The 16,578-nt window shown below is 56.9% G+C and overlaps 1 protein-coding gene across 3 annotated transcripts in view; it reads left to right on the top strand.

Annotated features, from left to right (window-relative positions):
* The window catches only part of Shank3 (SH3 and multiple ankyrin repeat domains 3), a 59,642-nt gene extending 44,058 nt beyond the window's left edge, over nucleotides 1-15,584 (top strand). For 2 of the 3 annotated variants that reach the window (XM_069999735.1, XM_069999736.1), the window contains 2 exons: nucleotides 2,309-4,556; nucleotides 13,201-15,584. In XM_069999735.1, the coding sequence (XP_069855836.1) occupies nucleotides 2,309-4,556; nucleotides 13,201-13,783 (2,831 nt within the window). In that variant the 3' untranslated portion in view covers nucleotides 13,784-15,584. Of the gene's footprint in view, nucleotides 1-2,308; nucleotides 4,557-12,577; nucleotides 12,606-13,200 lie in introns of all 3 variants that reach the window. The other variant, XM_069999737.1, reaches the window with a different exon arrangement.
* Nucleotides 15,585-16,578: the final 994 nt, after the last annotated feature.

Genomic DNA, 16,578 nt, shown 5'->3' with positions numbered 1-16,578 from the left:
CTATAGATAGGAGAGTGGGGAAAGTAGTTGGTAAGACTGCAGGCTGTGTTGGCGTCAAGTGGTACTTCTTTTTGCTCTCTTTTGCCCAAGTTCTGGGCATTCTCCATGATTTCTTCCTTAGGCTATGCCTCACCTGACAAATTGGGAGTGGGCTGCCTCTTCACATGTGTTCGGCACTGGTATGCTCGGCTTATACCTAATCCAGAGCTCTTTCTTATGACCCCCTGCCCCAGCAATGTCTTTCTGGGAAAGGAGGCTTTCCACAGCACAGTTATCATATCATCTTGCATCCACCCTGCTGACCCACTGTGGGCTCCTTAGGAGGACCAGCACTGGCCTTCTCCTGTCCATCTGAAGATATTTGTCACTGCTTCTCCCCACTGTGAATCTTCCCACACTCCCTGCTCCCCACCTGCCCTTCTGCTCATGGACAGCCTGTCACTCAGCCTTGCCCACTCTCAGAACAGATCACTGCAGGGACCTGTACACCTGCTTTTGAGCCTCTTGTTTGATCTGCTGGTTGGTTCCTCCTGTGTTCAAGTTGACAGGTGGGCCACACAGAGGCTCACATACAGGCCCCCTCAGTGTGGAATGCCACCAGTTGCAAACACTATCATTGGCTGAATTGTTAGTCTCCCCAGGTTCCCACTCTGTGCCAAGGCTGTGTGTTGTCCCTGTGTACATGATGCTTCTCTTGGGAGCTCTCCGGGTAGGAACCACAGGACTCTTGTCCAGAATCATGGAGAATAAATACTTAGTACCCATTTCGAAGGACTGCTCAGAGTCCCCCTTGAGCACACCAGGCTGCACAGTAGCTGTAACAAGTCAGTAGATCTGGGACCTGCATTTTGAGCAACAGTGAGTGCCCAGGAAACACCTTTGCTGCTGTTTTGAGCAAGTAGAGCGGGTCTTTGCCTCCTCTGGTGTCAGCATAGCCCTCATTCTGGGCTGTGGCAAGTGACTTTTCTTTACCCTCAGGCAGAACTTAGCATACCATTAGCATTAAATTCCCCCTTTTCATCTTTGCATGTCACTCCCACCTTCTGTATCCTCCAGGTACGTGTTTTTCCTACATAGTTCTATCTAACATATAGGCTTGTGGGTGTTCAACTGTATGTTTATGTACTGTGTAGGAATACTGCTGAGAGGTTCAGATATGTTCAATGGTGGAGGCCAGCAGGCCCAGAAAAATGATGGTGATAACCTTGTCACCTTCTTGGGTGCTGCTGCCTGCCCTGGAAACTTCAAATGGCTCCTTGACAGGAGTAGGTCGTCCTGATAGGAGACAGATTCCTCCGAGTGAGCTAGCTGGTAGAGCTGGAACTAAAGCCCAATTTGACGACAAAAGTCTATCCTGTTCCTTGAAGTGACAGCGCTCCCTCCATGCTGGATGCAGGTTGTAGTGTGAGGCCTCACCAGTGATTTAGATGATGTCAAGAGCAAGTAGTCTGTGTTGTGAGCACCCGGTAGAGCACCGCTAGAGCCTTGTTGTGTCACCACAGTCTCTCTTCCACATGATTGGGCTGGGCCACTTACCCCTGCAGCCTCATTGACTGCACACACTTAAGCCCAAGCGTCCACATTGTATCTGAAAGAGTGGGGCTTCTCTTAGGTTTCCTCTGGATACTGGACTCTAATGACATGCATATGGAAGGAGGGAGTTCGTTACAAGCCTGTGTAGGCCTTGAGAAGGGGCTCAGGAAGCCCAGCACCTGGCCCAGGGTCGGGGGGTCAGTAGAGGTGTATCTGAAGTACGCCGTGTGTGCTTGGCTTACAGTCTCACTTTAATTTATCCATTCTTCCCATGTACCCACCTACCCAGCATCACTGAATTCCAGCCACTCCTATGAGTGGGTCTCCTGTGAGCCTGCAGGGTTTCTTTCCCGGCTACGGGGCCGGGGCCCTCGTGCTTCTCTTGGCGGATGCACGGCCGCCTCATCACCACAGTCCTGGGCTTCATCCGCAGGCGCCCCTCGTTTCTGGCCATCTCCCTTTCTGCTCTCTCCGGGTCACCGGGGCTTCCGCTGACTCCTGCTTGTGCACACCGGGCCGCGGCCTCTGAGCAGGCTTGCCCGGCTTCGTCCCGGCCCCAGCCCAGGCCGATCGGGCCTTGTCCTTTGGGCTTCTCCGGCAGAGCTCTTCCTTCACCCCGTGGCAGGACCAGGGCTTCCCGAGGGAGGCCTGCGGTGCGGGCTCGGGTGTCCCCTGCGCGCGCACTGCCCTCCATCTCCCGTGTCCCGTTCGCCCAGACCCCCGGCTGCTCCAGGTTGGAGCCCAGGCCGGTCTCACCGGGCGCCTTGGTCTGCAGGGGAGGATGAGAAGCTGGCGTCCCTGCTGGAGGGGCGCTTCCCGCGAAGCTCGTCGATGCAGGACACGGCGCGCGAGGGCCGCGGCATCCCGCCGCCGCCGCAGACCGCGCCACCGCCGCCGCCCGCGCCCTACTACTTCGACTCGGGGCCGCCACCAGCCTTCTCGCCGCCGCCCCCGCCTGGTCGAGCCTACGACACCGTGCGGTCCAGCTTCAAGCCGGGCCTGGAGGCGCGCCTGGGCGCGGGCGCGGCGGGCCTGTACGAGCCCGGGCCCCCGCTCGGCCCGCTGCCCTGCCCCGAGCGGCAGAAGCGCGCGCGCTCCATGATCATCTTGCAGGACTCGGCGCCCGAGGTGGGTGACGTCCCCCGGCCCGCGCCCTCGGCCACGCCGCCGGAGCGCCCCAAGCGCCGGCCGCGGCCGCCCGGCCCCGACAGCCCCTATGCCAATCTGGGCGCCTTCAGTGCCAGCCTCTTCGCGCCTTCCAAGCCGCAGCGCCGCAAGAGCCCGCTGGTGAAGCAGCTGCAGGTGGAGGACGCGCAGGAGCGCGCGGCGCTGGCCGTGGGCGGCCCCGGCCCCGGCGGCGGCAGCTTCGCCCGGGACCCCTCCCCCACACACCGCGGGCCCCGGCAGGGGGGCCTCGACTACGGGGCCGGGGAGGGCCTGGGGCTCGCGTTCGGGGGCCCGGGCCCGGGGCAGGGCAAGGAGCGGCGGCTGGAGGAGCGACGCCGCTCCACCGTGTTCCTGTCGGTAGGCGCCATCGAGAGCAGCCCGCCCAGCGCAGACCTGCCGTCGCTGCAGCCCTCGCGGTCCATCGACGAGCGCCTCCTGGGGGCCGCGGGCGCCACCGGCCGGGACCTGCTGCTCCCCTCGCCCGTGTCCGCGCTGAAGCCGCTGGCCGGCGGCCCCGGCCTCGGGCCCGCGGGCTCCACCTTCATCCACCCGCTCACCGGCAAGCCCCTGGACCCCAGCTCGCCCCTGGCTCTGGCCCTGGCCGCCCGCGAGCGGGCCCTGGCCTCACAGGCGCCCTCCCGCTCCCCCACGCCCGTGCACAGCCCCGATGCCGACCGCCCGGGACCCCTGTTCGTGGACGTGCAGGCCCGGGACCCGGAGCGAGGGGCCCTTGCCTCGCCGGCCTTCTCCCCGCGGAGCCCGGCCTGGATTCCCGTGCCCGCTCGCAGGGAGGCCGAGAAGGCGCCGCGGGACGAGCGGAAGTCCCCGGAAGACAAGAAGTCCATGATCCTCAGCGTCCTGGACACGTCCCTGCAGCGGCCGGCCGGCCTCATCGTCGTGCACGCCACCAGCAACGGGCAGGAGCCCGGCAGGCTCGGGGCCGAGGAGGAGCGGCCGCCCGCCCCGGAGCGGCCGCCCGCCCCGCTGCCCGCGGTGGCCGCGCCTCTGTCCAGCCCCCGGGCCCAGCCCCCCGGCGGCGCCCCGGCGGACCCCGGGCCCGGCCAGGGCAGCTCGGAGGAGGAGCCCGAGCTAGTGTTCGCCGTGAACCTGCCGCCCGCCCAGCTGTCCTCCAGCGACGAGGAGACCAGGGAGGAACTAGCCCGGATCGGGCTGGTGCCGCCCCCGGAAGAGTTTGCCAACGGCATCCTGCTGGCCACCCCGCCCCCAGGCCCCGGCCCCTCACCCACCTCGGCGCCCGGCCCGGCCTCGGGGAAGCCCGGCAGCGAGCCCCCTCCTGCCCCCGAGTCCGCAGCCGACTCTGGGGTAGAGGAGGCCGACACCCGAAGCTCCAGCGACCCGCACTTGGAGACCACAAGCACCATCTCCACCGTGTCCAGCATGTCCACCCTGAGCTCAGAGAGCGGAGAGCTCACCGACACCCACACCTCCTTCGCTGATGGACACACTTTTCTACTCGAGAAGCCACCAGTGCCTCCCAAGCCCAAGCTCAAGTCCCCGCTGGGGAAGGGGCCGGTGACCTTCAGGGACCCGCTGCTGAAGCAGTCCTCGGACAGTGAGCTCATGGCCCAGCAGCACGCCGCCTCTGCCGGCTTGGCCTCTGCCGCCGGGCCTGCCCGCCCTCGCTACCTCTTCCAGAGAAGGTCCAAGCTGTGGGGGGACCCGGTGGAGAGCCGGGGGCTCCCTGGGCCTGAAGATGACAAACCAACTGTGATCAGTGAGCTCAGCTCCCGCCTGCAGCAACTGAACAAAGACACACGCTCCCTGGGGGAGGAACCGGTCGGTGGCCTGGGCAGTCTGCTGGACCCTGCCAAGAAGTCACCCATCGCAGCAGCTCGGTGAGCAGGGATGTGGGAGGTCCTGCCCCCTGTCTTCTTTTCCTCTTGTCCACGGGTAGGCTTTCCTCTGACCCCCTTCACATTCCTCTCTCATTTCTCCATGGCACAGCCACTCTCCACTCCCACCCGTGTACCTGTTTGTCTTGTCTTGTTTTGCTGTCTGGAATAGAAGGTTCCTTAGGGACGATGATTTCCACATCCCTGTTGGTGCTAGTAGTGAACCCAGGTGGAGACTGAGCACCTTCTGGGCCCTACCCCGATGTTTGCAGAGCTGGTTCCCCACCCAACCTGCCTTTGCCCTTAAGGGTTTCAGGGTCTGCTTTGGAGCCACACCCTCCTCCTCACAGCTCTTTGGCTCTTCTTTGGTTCTCTACCTCCCAACTGTACCTCCACTCCTGTCTTCCTTGTGTCAGTGGGGCTTCTTCATGTGACCAGTGCCACCTGTCCAGAAGCTGCCCCTTGCCTGGACTCCTTTTGAGTACTGGAGTACACATGCTCCATTTGAGAACCTGCCACAGACTTCCTGTTTTTCTGTCCCACGAGCATTTGTCTTGTGACACACTTTAAAGCCAGTCAAACTCAGATTTCTGGGTATGATTTTTAAAGTGCCTCAAGAATATAGATGGAAGTCACATCTGTCTGCCCTCTCACCTTCTGCTCTCCCTTTCCCGTCCTTGTCCCTCTGTCTGTCCTGTTCCCCACCATGGGGACTTGGGGGAAGTCCTGGCATGGGGAAGCACTGAGTTGGGGTCTGGGTGCTGCTGAGGCCGCTGCTACTCTTGTCTAAATAGAAGCCTGCCAGATCCCTGAGCTGACCCCTCAGCCCTTCCTACAGACTCCCCATGTGGGCTGCTTTTGTCTATGCCCTAAGTTTGGGTGGGATTCTACCTGCTGAATCTCCCTCATTGCTGCCCTGCAGAACACCCTAGTGGGCCCTTCACTGTCTGTGAATGCAGAGTTCACAGATTCATGAGTGGTACACAGCTTAAGGACTGCAGATCCTTTATTCTGCTGTTTTGGTTTTATGTCAGTTCTGGGGCTTGAACTCAGGGCCTGGGCACTGTCCCTGCACTTTTATGCTCAAGACTGGTGCTCTACCACTTAAGCCACAACTCCACTTCCAGCTCTTTGGTGGTTAATTGGAGATGAGGGTTTTGTAGACTTTCCTGTCCAGATTGGCTTTGAACTGCGATCCTCAGATCTCAGCCTCCGGAGTGAGTGAGCCACTGACCCCTGGCTTGCCAGTCTCTCTCTCTCTCTTTTTTTTTTTTTTTTTACAGGATCTGTCTACCCTAGCTTCTTTCAGGTTAAGATCCAAAAGATAAATGGGAGCTTGAGAATTACCACTCCTCTCTTTGAAAGTTAAGGAATACTGTGGTAGATCCTGTCATCCTGGGAGCTTGCTCCGGGAACTTTAGTCTCATCTAGCTCCCAAGTGATTTTTGAAAGCCTCTTCCCAGCAGTGTAGTTTGGAAGGCACCCTTAGAATGCGCATGGTATAGGTGTGGATGAATTAGGACAACCTGTTGGTATCTAGACCTCTCTGTAGAACCAGATTCCTGAGGACAGAGTCTTCTGACTCAGCATTGGCAAATCCCCTGTCCTCTGTTTCTTCCCTCAACAGCCCCTCCATGTATCTTCCTTTTGGTCCTAAAGTCAAAGCTACTTAAGGTTCATAGCACAGTGGCTGGTCCAGTATAGGCCCTCAAAAGACACATGTTGAGTGAATAAAAATAAAGTACAGTGCTGGTGCTGTCTTTGTGATTTCCAAGGAGGCGTCTTAGGGCACATTCAAGGGAGAACAAATCCAACAACTGAGAGTCATTGGGTGTTTGGGGAACCTAGTTCTTGTCACTGGTTTTGGGTCTCAGGGGGCATCTGGGCAATCGTGGGATGGGTTCCAGGTGATTCCTCAGCCAGAACCTTGTCTCGATTCATCCTCTCACCATGTTTGGTGTTTACCTCAGTAGGGATAAGGATCTTACTCTGCCACTCTGTACTTCCCCTGGTACTTTTCTTTTTTCTTTTTTTTTTTGGGGGGGGGTGTCCGGTAGTGGGCCTGAACTCTGGGCCTGGGCGCTGTCCCTTAGCTCTTCAGCTCAAGGCTAGTGCTCTACCACTTGAGCCACAGCACCACTTCCGGCTTTTTTCTTTTTGCTTATGTGATGCTGAGGAATCAAACCCAGGGCCTCAGGCATGCAAGGCAAGTGTTCTACCACTGAGCCACCTTCCCAGCCCACCCCTTGTACTCTTCTTCCTCAGATGTCAGTTGGGTTGGGTGGGCAAGACCATTTTCTATCTGTCTACAGATTGCTGGAAAGTAAGCCTGTTTTTCTTTGTTTTTGTTTTTTGATTTTGGTCCTGGGGCTTGAACTCTTCAGCTCAAGGTTAATGCTCTTCTACTTGAGCCACAGCGCCACTTCTGGCCTTTTCTGTTTATGTGGTACTGAGGAACAAACCCAGGGCTTCATGCATGCTAGACAAGCACTCTACCACCAAGCCACATTCCCAGCCCCAGAATTTTAACTCTTTTAACAGGTCATGTCTCAGCTCCGCTTCCTTAGGCAAGCCCTTCGCCTCTGGGAAGGCCCATCTGTCCTCTGTGTGCCACATCAGCTGTAGAACATGAGACTCCCTGTATGGGAGCTAACATTGCCTGCCACTGCTGCCAGGTGTTTAGACTAGGTTAAATCTTAATGAGTCCTTTATAGAAAAATAAATGTGCTCAGCAGGGCACTAGAGGATGTCAAATCACATTATTAAATCCTTATAACCACTCTTTTAGATGGACAATTATATAAACTCCACTTTCCAGACAATAAGACAGGTTCCATAGAGTGTCACTCCATCCAGTAAGTGGTAGCATGTCTTGCCTGTTTTATTTGGAGCCTCTGTCCTTAAGTCCCTTCTGATGAAATACTCTGGGTTTATGCTCAGTAATCCCACCTTGAAAAGGCAGACACATGTTTGCTACACAAGCACAGGTATCAGCATGCATACAATAAATGGCTCCTGTCAGTTGGCTCGGTTGCACTAAGCCACCCTTTTGCTCTGTGCTCCTCTTCTGCCTCTGTGTTTTATTCTGTTATCACCCACTCTTCTACTTCTTGGGCTCCTTCTCACTATTGGACCTGAGCAAAATCACAACCCTCTGTGGAGTCTCCCCTGCTGGCCACCTTAGTCCCTTTGTTTCTGGCTACAAGCTGTGTCCAGCCTGTCGTGATGCCTACCAGGGCTACGTATCAGTTTCTGACCTGCAGCCAGTGATCGCTGGAGTCTAGTGCTTACTTCTTACTACTAGGGAAACCTACCTTTTAGAGAATTGTCTACAGTGTGTGGTACTGTGATATCCAGGGGTGGCTGCTTCCTTACTAGGACCTATCTTGTCAGTGATCACATCTTTGAGTTGCAATCCTGGTTTCTTGTGTAGTCCCCGAGTTTTGCTACCCAGGCTCATCTGTTCCCTGCCCTCCCCCTCCTCCCCCCCCCTCTATGGACATCCCCAAAAAGCAAATGCCCTTTACTGCCCGCCTTTTCCACAGAGGCTCAGACCAGACTGTGAAGTCCTAGGCAAAGGTGTTCTGCAGCTTTGGTCTTTTGGGAGTTAAACTGCCCTGTAGATATATCATGAGGCCAAAGTTTGCTAACTTGTGAAGATATGATCAGTTCCTTCACAGTGAGACCATCTTTGGTTCTAGTGTAGTAGCTGGAGGATACCAGCATCCTGAGTGTTTCCTCAAGTTCAGGATCACTGGCCTTCTGAATGTTTATCCCAGGTAGACTACCTGTTCTATGCTTCCAGCTTGAGGTCCAGCCCTGCTGGCAGTAGACCATTTGTCTACTCAGAATCTCAGACCCAACTCTAAGGCTGCATTTGGCCATTGATTCAGATTTGACTTTGAGTTCCACAACTGGTCTTTAGGCCCCTCCTCTGTTCATGAAGAGGCCCACACCTATCTCTGAACTCCATTTGTCTTCCAGGATCCATACTTGAGCTTGATTTTCACATGTAATTTGAGTCCTACAGCAGTGCTTTGCTTACCCAGAGCCCTGCACATGCCAGGAAACAAGCACTCTACCACTGAGCTACATCCTTAGCCCTGCCTGTCTTCCACCCCAGCCCCACTCCCCTCCCCCTTTTGGGACAGGAGCTTAGTATGTAGCTCAATCTGGCCTTGAATTTAAGAGCTGACTTTGAACTTAAGAGCATCCTGGGCTGGGAAGGTGGCTCAGTGGTGGAGTGCTTGCCTTGTATGCATGAGGCCCTGGGTTCGATTCCTCAGCACCACATAAACAGAAAAAGCCGGAAGTGGCGCTGTGGCTCAAGCGGTAGAGCACTTGCCTTGAGCTGAAGAGCTGAGGCACAGCGCCTAGGCCCAGAGTTCAGGTCCAGGACTGGCAAAAAAAAAAGAGCATCCTGACTTGGCTGCCAAGGTGATGGAATTAAATGGTGTACTACTATTCCTAGTGGCTTTCAGTTTTATATCTATCTGTCGGACCCTCACATCTGAAAAACGTTTATGGAGAAATAGGATTGGAAACAAATTCAAAGAGATTCTTTGCTGAGTACTTCTCAGCTTGTATGGAAGGAAATGTGGTTACGCTGTGTTCTCCAGACCACTTAGGATTACTATGTCTCACAGCAAGCTCACTTTCCCAAAGATGATTGAGAAGCCCTGCACTGGCTGTCTGCTGTAGGGTCCTACCTATTAGCTTGTTTTTCAGGGATCCAGACAAAGCCCTGTGAACTTGGGAAACCATTTCCTGCAGTGCCCAGGTGGGCAGTGGATCCAGGGTTCACTATGACCCTGCCTGAGCTCTCTTGTGGAACAGGAATGGTGCACAGAAGATAAAGAAACACTGGAGCACATCAAGGCTGGAGACGTAAACAGGCCCGGATGGTGAGAAGTGAGGTGGTGGCAGGAGAAGAGATATACACAGAAGCTGCAGAGCCATGACTAGTTCTGTGTTCTTACAAGGATTATTTTCTTTATTGAGGAACCCAGAGTTGCAGAAGGCTACAGGCCTAGACTTTTTTTTCCTTTCTTTTTTGTATTTTGTACCTGTCCTAGAGCTTGAACTAGGGGTCTGGGCCTTGTCCCTGAGTGTCTTTGTGCTCAAGGATAGCACTCTACCACTTGAGCCACAGCACCACTTCTGGCTTTTTCTGAGTAGTTTATTGGAGATTAGAATCTCACGGGCTTTCCTGCCCGGCTGGCTTCAAACTACAATCCTCAGATCTCAGCCTCCTGAGTAGCCACCAGCGCCTGGCCAGACCTAGACATTTACCACAGGAATGCAAAGGAAGAAGGCCTGAGGTGGATGCCAGGCCTGAGTATGAACTTCTTCCTGCAGTTGGTACCTAATGGCCTGACAGAAGTGGGAAAGCTCAGGAGGAAAAGGCTGTGTTATTTTTTAAAGATGGTGCGTTTTTTTCAATGCATTATCCCTGGATTTGTGCCAGATACCAGAATTCAAGGAGAATAGCTTAAAAAGTGAGAAGCCAGGATTGCAGTTTAGTGATAGCTTTTGTGACATTTATGAGGCCCTAGATTTGATCCCTAGCAGCTATAAATAATAGACGAAAAGAGGTAAGCTAAAAAGCCATGAGAGCGTGAAGAAGAACCTGGACCCAGAGGAGATAAGGAGTACTTGAATTAATACTTGGGGTTGGTGACTTATCCATAGCAGGGGTGAAAAGATAGGGGAGATTACTTGCTTCCAAGCTTCTCAAGTGGGAAAGATGGGCTGCTTTTCACCAAGGCAAGGGGCATATTAGAAGAGCATAGACTACTGAACTGGAGTTGAGAAAAGACTGGTAGTGCCTCACATATGCCATCTCTGGGCACATCAGCTGTAGCAAAGGGTGGGAGTAGATAATGTGGCCCAGGAGAACTGCAGACTATGAAGAGAAGGAGCCAGAAAAGTCCATCCAGGAAGGATATCTTTAAGAGAAACAGATGACTGTGTCAGCCACAGGTCCGGTGTTGGTGACTGCCTAGAAGTGCCAGACCTCATTGGCCAAGATTCTCAGTAGTTAGTGAGATAGGACAATACCAGATACTGGTGGGAAAGACCTTGGGAGTCGTAGATACTTCACTGAGCAATCTGGACTCAAGTCATGACACTTGGTGAGGAATTGTATCTTAGAGGATAGTTGGCCAGAAGTCCTTACAGAGGTAGCAGTTGCTTAACCAGGAAGATAGATAACTGGGAATGACACTTGTCAAGCATGGTATACAAAGATGGAAGCACATAGAAGTCAGATCTGGACACTTCAGGGATTTCTACCATAGGAGCGAGGTGAGCAGACCCCAGGCTGTGTGTTCCTTGTCCATTCCCTCCTGTGGGAAGGAATAGCCTTCCTTGGGCATTTCTTCTAAGCCTCCTGAGGTCTCCAACATGGGTGGCAGATGGTCAGAAGGTAACTGGTCTTCTCTCTACTCCTAGCCCAGTAGCTTCTCAGCCTTGTGCATACAGGTATACCTCTGATGGACGCCTGCACCCATCCCAGGACTCCACATCTCTGTGACCATATTGGAGGGCTGGCAGGCACAGTTTTGCTCTTCCCAACTTGGCCTTCCTAGACCTAAACTCTATTCTAGGCCCCGGCTGAACCTTCCCACTATACTGCCAAACAGCTTCCTGTACCTTTTGCCTTCACTGCTCAGTTGTGGTCAAACTTAGCATGATGCCATGTCTCATCTGAGACATCACAACATGGGAACTGAACTCTTGGGTTGAGTCCTGGGCTGTCCCATCCTGTGGTAGCATGTAGTCCTGGTGTTAGGAGCAGGGTAACATTTCTAAACCTATTCTATGGTTCCTTACAGTCTGGCCACACAAATGTGATTCCCTCATAATCTCAGTCCCTGCAGCACTCCCAACTCCACTACCTTCTCTGGACTCCACTTCACTTTGCCTGGAAGTGTGGGGCTAGGTTCCATGGCAGCAGTGAGTTTCTTCTGGTATTTCTGCCTGTTTCTTGCTTCTGCTACTGGGGCCCTACTTCTTACCCCCACTCCTTTGTTGGGAGGCACTGTCTGGCCTCTTCTGGGAGCTCTATTCTGGATGTAGGGAATTGGGAGAAGGCAGCAGGGACAGGCTAAGGAGGAACAGCCTGTGGAACAGATGGAAATGATGGAGAGTGGGAGTGAGGGATTTCTGGAGAGGGGATGACCATCTATACGGAGATGAAAGATAAAACCTGCTTTAATGGAGGGGAATGTGTTAGCTTTCTTGTCACTGTGACAAAGTAGCCGACATAAACACCAAACAGGTAGAAGAATCTGTTTTGGGTCATGGTTGCAGCACGTTAGCCTCATTGGGGGTCTGTGAGGACGCACGCAGAGCATCACAGTGGCAGAAGTAGAGCAGAGCTGTTCACCTCTGAGAAGCATACAGACACGAGTCTGGGACGAGACAGAACTCCCAAGCACATACTTCCTCTAACTAGGCCCCACCTCTGAAGGTTTCTACCACCTCCCAATAATTCCTTAAAATGATGAACCTTCAATTGGTTAGCATATTGATGAGGTCAAAGCCCTCATGATCCACTCACTGATGGGCTGGGGACCAAGTTTTAAATACATGAGCCTTTTGGGGGGACATGTGATGACCAAATCATAATGGAGGACAATGTTAAGAGCGCTGGAGCTGATGTGGGACGGGCATTGTGACCCTTGGTTAGCAAAGCACCAGGGGAGGCAGCAGCTCAGATGAGGGATACTTGGGTCAGCCCAGGAAGGGAGGTCCTTTGCCTGCGCTTGTCTACGTTGCTTAAAGGAGAGCTGTTCCCATGCAGGCAGGCCAAGGATTCTCTGAGGTCTGCCCATCACACGTAGAACGTCCCTCCCTCAGCACCTCGCAGTAGCTGAGACCTCCTCCCGAACCCCTCCCTCCACCGGGGGTCCGGCAGGGGTCCTGCATCTGGCTGCCCATCGTGTGGTTGTGGGCCTGGCCTGCTAACATTCTCTCTCATTGCTCTCTCCTGCCCATCTGCATGTGGCTGCTCTGTCTAGCTGCGCGGTGGTCCCGAGCGCCGGCTGTGTAAGTGAGCATGCCCATCCCATGCCTCTTGCGGTCCATGTGCTGTGCCTGGCTTCCCCAGTCTGCTTTGCATGGGCTGTGGGAGCTGGTGCCCCCGAGCGCCATGCCGCCGTAGTAAGGGGTAGGGATGGGATGAAGGGTTCTGGAAGGGCCGGCCTTCCCGCTAGCAGACCGAGGAAGGGCCTAGGTCCTGCCAGGTGAGGCTGGGGAGTCAGGTACCGCTGTTCCTGCGTGTCTGTGTGTGCGCTGCCGGAGTCCTGCCGCTGCACGCGCGCGACCCACGTCGGCGCCGTGGGTTAGTCCCGCGCAGGGGCCGCCTTCCTGTCACCCGTGTGCCGGTGTCTCACGCCCGCATGTGCCCTACCTTGTGTGGATGAGTGCTCCATGGTTTCTGTCCCCCGTGTCATGGGCCTCACTGCCAGCCGTCCCTGAAGCCGGCCAGGTCTCGGGTCTCCCGGAGAGCAGAGCCGCGGGCGGGGCGGGGCGCAGCCTCGAGCGGTCCCGCCTTGGTGTGGGGCGTCTGCCCGTGCCCGCGCCCCCCTGCCCGTCCGGTGTCCGCGCCCTCGCCTGGCCCTGACCCCCTCTCCCTCCGCAGGCTCTTCAGCAGCCTCGGTGAGCTGAGCGCCATCTCAGCGCAGCGCAGCCCCGGGGGCCCGGGCGGCGGGGCCTCCTTCTCCGTGCGGCCCGGCGGCCGCTACCCCGTGGCGCGTCGCGCCCCGAGCCCGGTGAAGCCCGCGTCGCTGGAGCGGGTGGAGGGGCTGGGGGCGGGCGCGGGGGGCGTGGGGCGGCCCTTCGGCCTCACGCCCCCCACCATCCTCAAGTCGTCCAGCCTCTCCATCCCGCACGAGCCCAAGGAGGTGCGCTTCGTGGTGCGCAGCGTGAGCGCGCGCAGCCGCTCGCCGTCGCCGTCGCCGCTGCCCTCGCCCGCGCCCGGCCCCGGCACCGGCCCGCGCCGGCCCTTCCAGCAGAAGCCGCTGCAGCTCTGGAGCAAGTTCGACGTGGGCGACTGGCTGGAGAGCATCCACCTCGGCGAGCACCGCGACCGCTTCGAGGACCACGAGATCGAGGGCGCGCACCTGCCCGCTCTCACCAAGGAGGACTTCGTGGAGCTGGGCGTCACGCGCGTGGGCCACCGCATGAACATCGAGCGCGCGCTGCGGCAGCTGGAGGGCAGCTGACGCCGCTCCCGCCCGAGGCCGCCCTGCCGGCAGGGCCCCGCCCCGGGCCGCGGGCCGCGCCCGCCCCCACGTCCGCGGGCCAGGAATGTTGCATGAATCGTCCTGTTTGCTGTTGCTCGGAGACTTGCCCTGTACATTGCTTAGCGCCCCGCTCGCCGCCGCCGCCCCCCCCGCCCCCCCCCCCCCCGGAGCCGGCCCGCCAGCCGGGCAGCCGAGCCCCGCAGTCGGTGGCAGCGGGCGGGGCGGGGCGGCGGGAGGGCGGGGCGGGGCGCCCGGGCCGGCAGCGCCTGCGCAGCTCCCGGCGGCCGCCCTCCCGGAGGGGGGAGCCTGGTCCAGCATGCGAGGTCAGGACACGCCCTGGCGGCTGGGGGGAGGGAGGGGGGAGACATGGGGTTCTCGACGGGGACCAAGGAGCCCCCTGTGTTGCATATTTTAATCCACTCTATATTTGGAACGAGCAAAGGAACAAATATCTCTGTCCGTAGCCGTCTCTGCCCCCCGCGAGCCCCCGCTGCCCCCGCGGCTCCGTCTTCCATCGCGGCCCCTCACTGCCACCCCACACGGGGCAGGGGACACTCCAGCTGGTCTGGGGTGGGCCGGGGCCCCCGGCTCGGCCGCCCCCGCTGAGCTCTGTGTGCTCCACCCACCCTTCAGGTGCTGCTCTGCGGGGAGGGGCAGCCGGCACCGCCCGGCCGGGCCCTGGTTCTCCAACCCCAGCCATCTTCCTCACAGGGTCTCTTCGGAGGACGGGTCCAACTCCTGCTCTCGGTCTTGGGCAACCACAGCAGAGAGACCTCCCTGCCTAGGACCCCAAGGCCCGGTCCCACCCGGTCCCGCCCCGTGGGCGCGCGCCTGCGCCCGGTCCCGCCTGTGCGGGCGCGGAGCCGCAGGCGCAGCCGGACGGGCGGGCGGGAACCCTGCCCTGTGCGTGCCTGACCGCGGGCGGCCGGAGGGGCCGCTCCGAGCCGGCGGGGACCGGGGCGCGGGCCCAGGGCGCACGCGTGGGTCTGCGCCTCTGCCAAAGAAAGGCTGCCCTGGGTTTGGGTCCTACTGTTTGCCCAGCCTGCCCTCCAGAGCCTCACCCGGCCTGAGCAGGTGTCCTTGGTGATTCCCTGCTGCCTGGAGAGGCCCCAGGGGCCTCTGGGTTTCCGAGGGGACTGTGGGGGACCCCTAGAGTCAGGCTACCACAAACCCTGTGGAGAGTCAGAGATCCCTGAGCGTGCCCCAGCCCCCTTACTGTGACTCCTCACACTCAGCAATGACCTGTGGGGTAGGGGGCCCTGGGACATTTTTAAACCTAGGGTCTGGAGTCTAGACTAAGCTCCATCCACGTCACTCACAAGTTTCTGTTTATATTTCTAGCTTTTTTTAATAAAAAGTTTTAAAAAAAAAGACAGAAAACAGATGTTTTCACAGCCCAGGGGCCTGGCACGCAGGCCTGTGCCTGCCCCACCCTGGCCCACCGGCCCCCTTCCCTGGGCACAGAGTCACACCCACTAACACTCACTAACAGACCAGGTCACACAGCAGTCCCTGTAACAGACTGCCACATACACACTCAGTCTCACACTCACCTGTGGGTTTTTGGTTCCGTTCAGTTTGGGTTTTTAACTTTACAGGGTCAGTTCCGCTTCACCCCTCCTTTTGTATGGAGTTCCATCCAGGGGTTTCGCCCCTGCTCCAGCCCTGAGGCCTCCTGACCCTGACGTTGTGATACACCCCACAGAGATCTATGTTTCTTATATTATTATTATTGATAATTATTATAATATTATTATGTAATAAATTTATAAGAAATTGAGCCATGTATTGGTTGCCTGCTTGAGGGGACGTTGGGAGCAGGCTGTCTGTCACTCTCCCTCAGTCCGGTCGCACAAGTCCTCTGCCCCCGCCCCCCAGCTTGACTGCTTCCACCAGGGACTCAGGGAAGTCTCCCACTGGGCTGCTGCTGCTTCCCTAATCTGTCAGACCCCAGCCCAGACTTCCTGCACTGGTGTAGCTTACTGAGTGGGACCTCCTAAACTAATCCGGCAGTCTTCCACAGGTCCTTATCACTTTGGGGGGTGTGTGTTTGTGTGTGTGTCTGTCTGTCTGTCTCTCTGTCTGTCTGTCTGTCTGTGTCCACTCCACTGTGGTGCTGGGGAAGGAAGGGGCCGTCCTGCATGCTAGGCAAAGTGCTCTGCTGACGGGGCTACATCCCCAGCCCTTGATTTAAAACCTCTCTCTCTTGTCTAGGTATTTATAAAGTATGCTGTTCTTGATTTCCAACTTTCTCATGTCTCTCCCCACTGTCTGGTCCATGGGCACTGACATGTCTCCCAAAGTAGGTATGGTGGTTTTCCATCTCTATTTCTACTCTATGTTCACCAGCACCATCTGCGCAAATGAAAAAATGGATGAAGGCCCCCTCATGCCCTCCAGCCTCAGCTGGGCCTGTGCTTCCTGTACTAGGCGTGCGAGCTGTCCCTGGCCTCCTGGAAGTCTGGGAGCCCACCACAGCGGTGGTTCAAAGCTCACGACTCACTTCCACACCCTGAGTGACTCACCCTACACCTTTGTTGGCTGAACTCTAGGTTCCTTCTTCCAGGAAGTCCTCCCTGTCCCACCCTCCTCAGACACTGAGATGGGTGTTAGGCTGTGCATCCTTGAAGTTCCCCAAACCATCTTAAATTAGAGGAATACTCACCTGGGGTCCTTCCAGGGGTTGAATTCTTCGGTGTGTAAGGTTAATCTTTTCCTGCTACCCTGAGCCAGGCACTAGACACTGACATCTTTCAGTACTGCACCACTCGCAT

The sequence above is a fragment of the Dipodomys merriami genome, unplaced genomic scaffold (assembly GCF_024711535.1).
Source record: "Dipodomys merriami isolate MVZ:Mamm:240054 unplaced genomic scaffold, mDipMer1.0.p SCAF_55, whole genome shotgun sequence".
Taxonomy (NCBI): domain Eukaryota; kingdom Metazoa; phylum Chordata; class Mammalia; order Rodentia; family Heteromyidae; genus Dipodomys; species Dipodomys merriami.
This window is presented reverse-complemented; position numbering and strand designations above follow the sequence as displayed.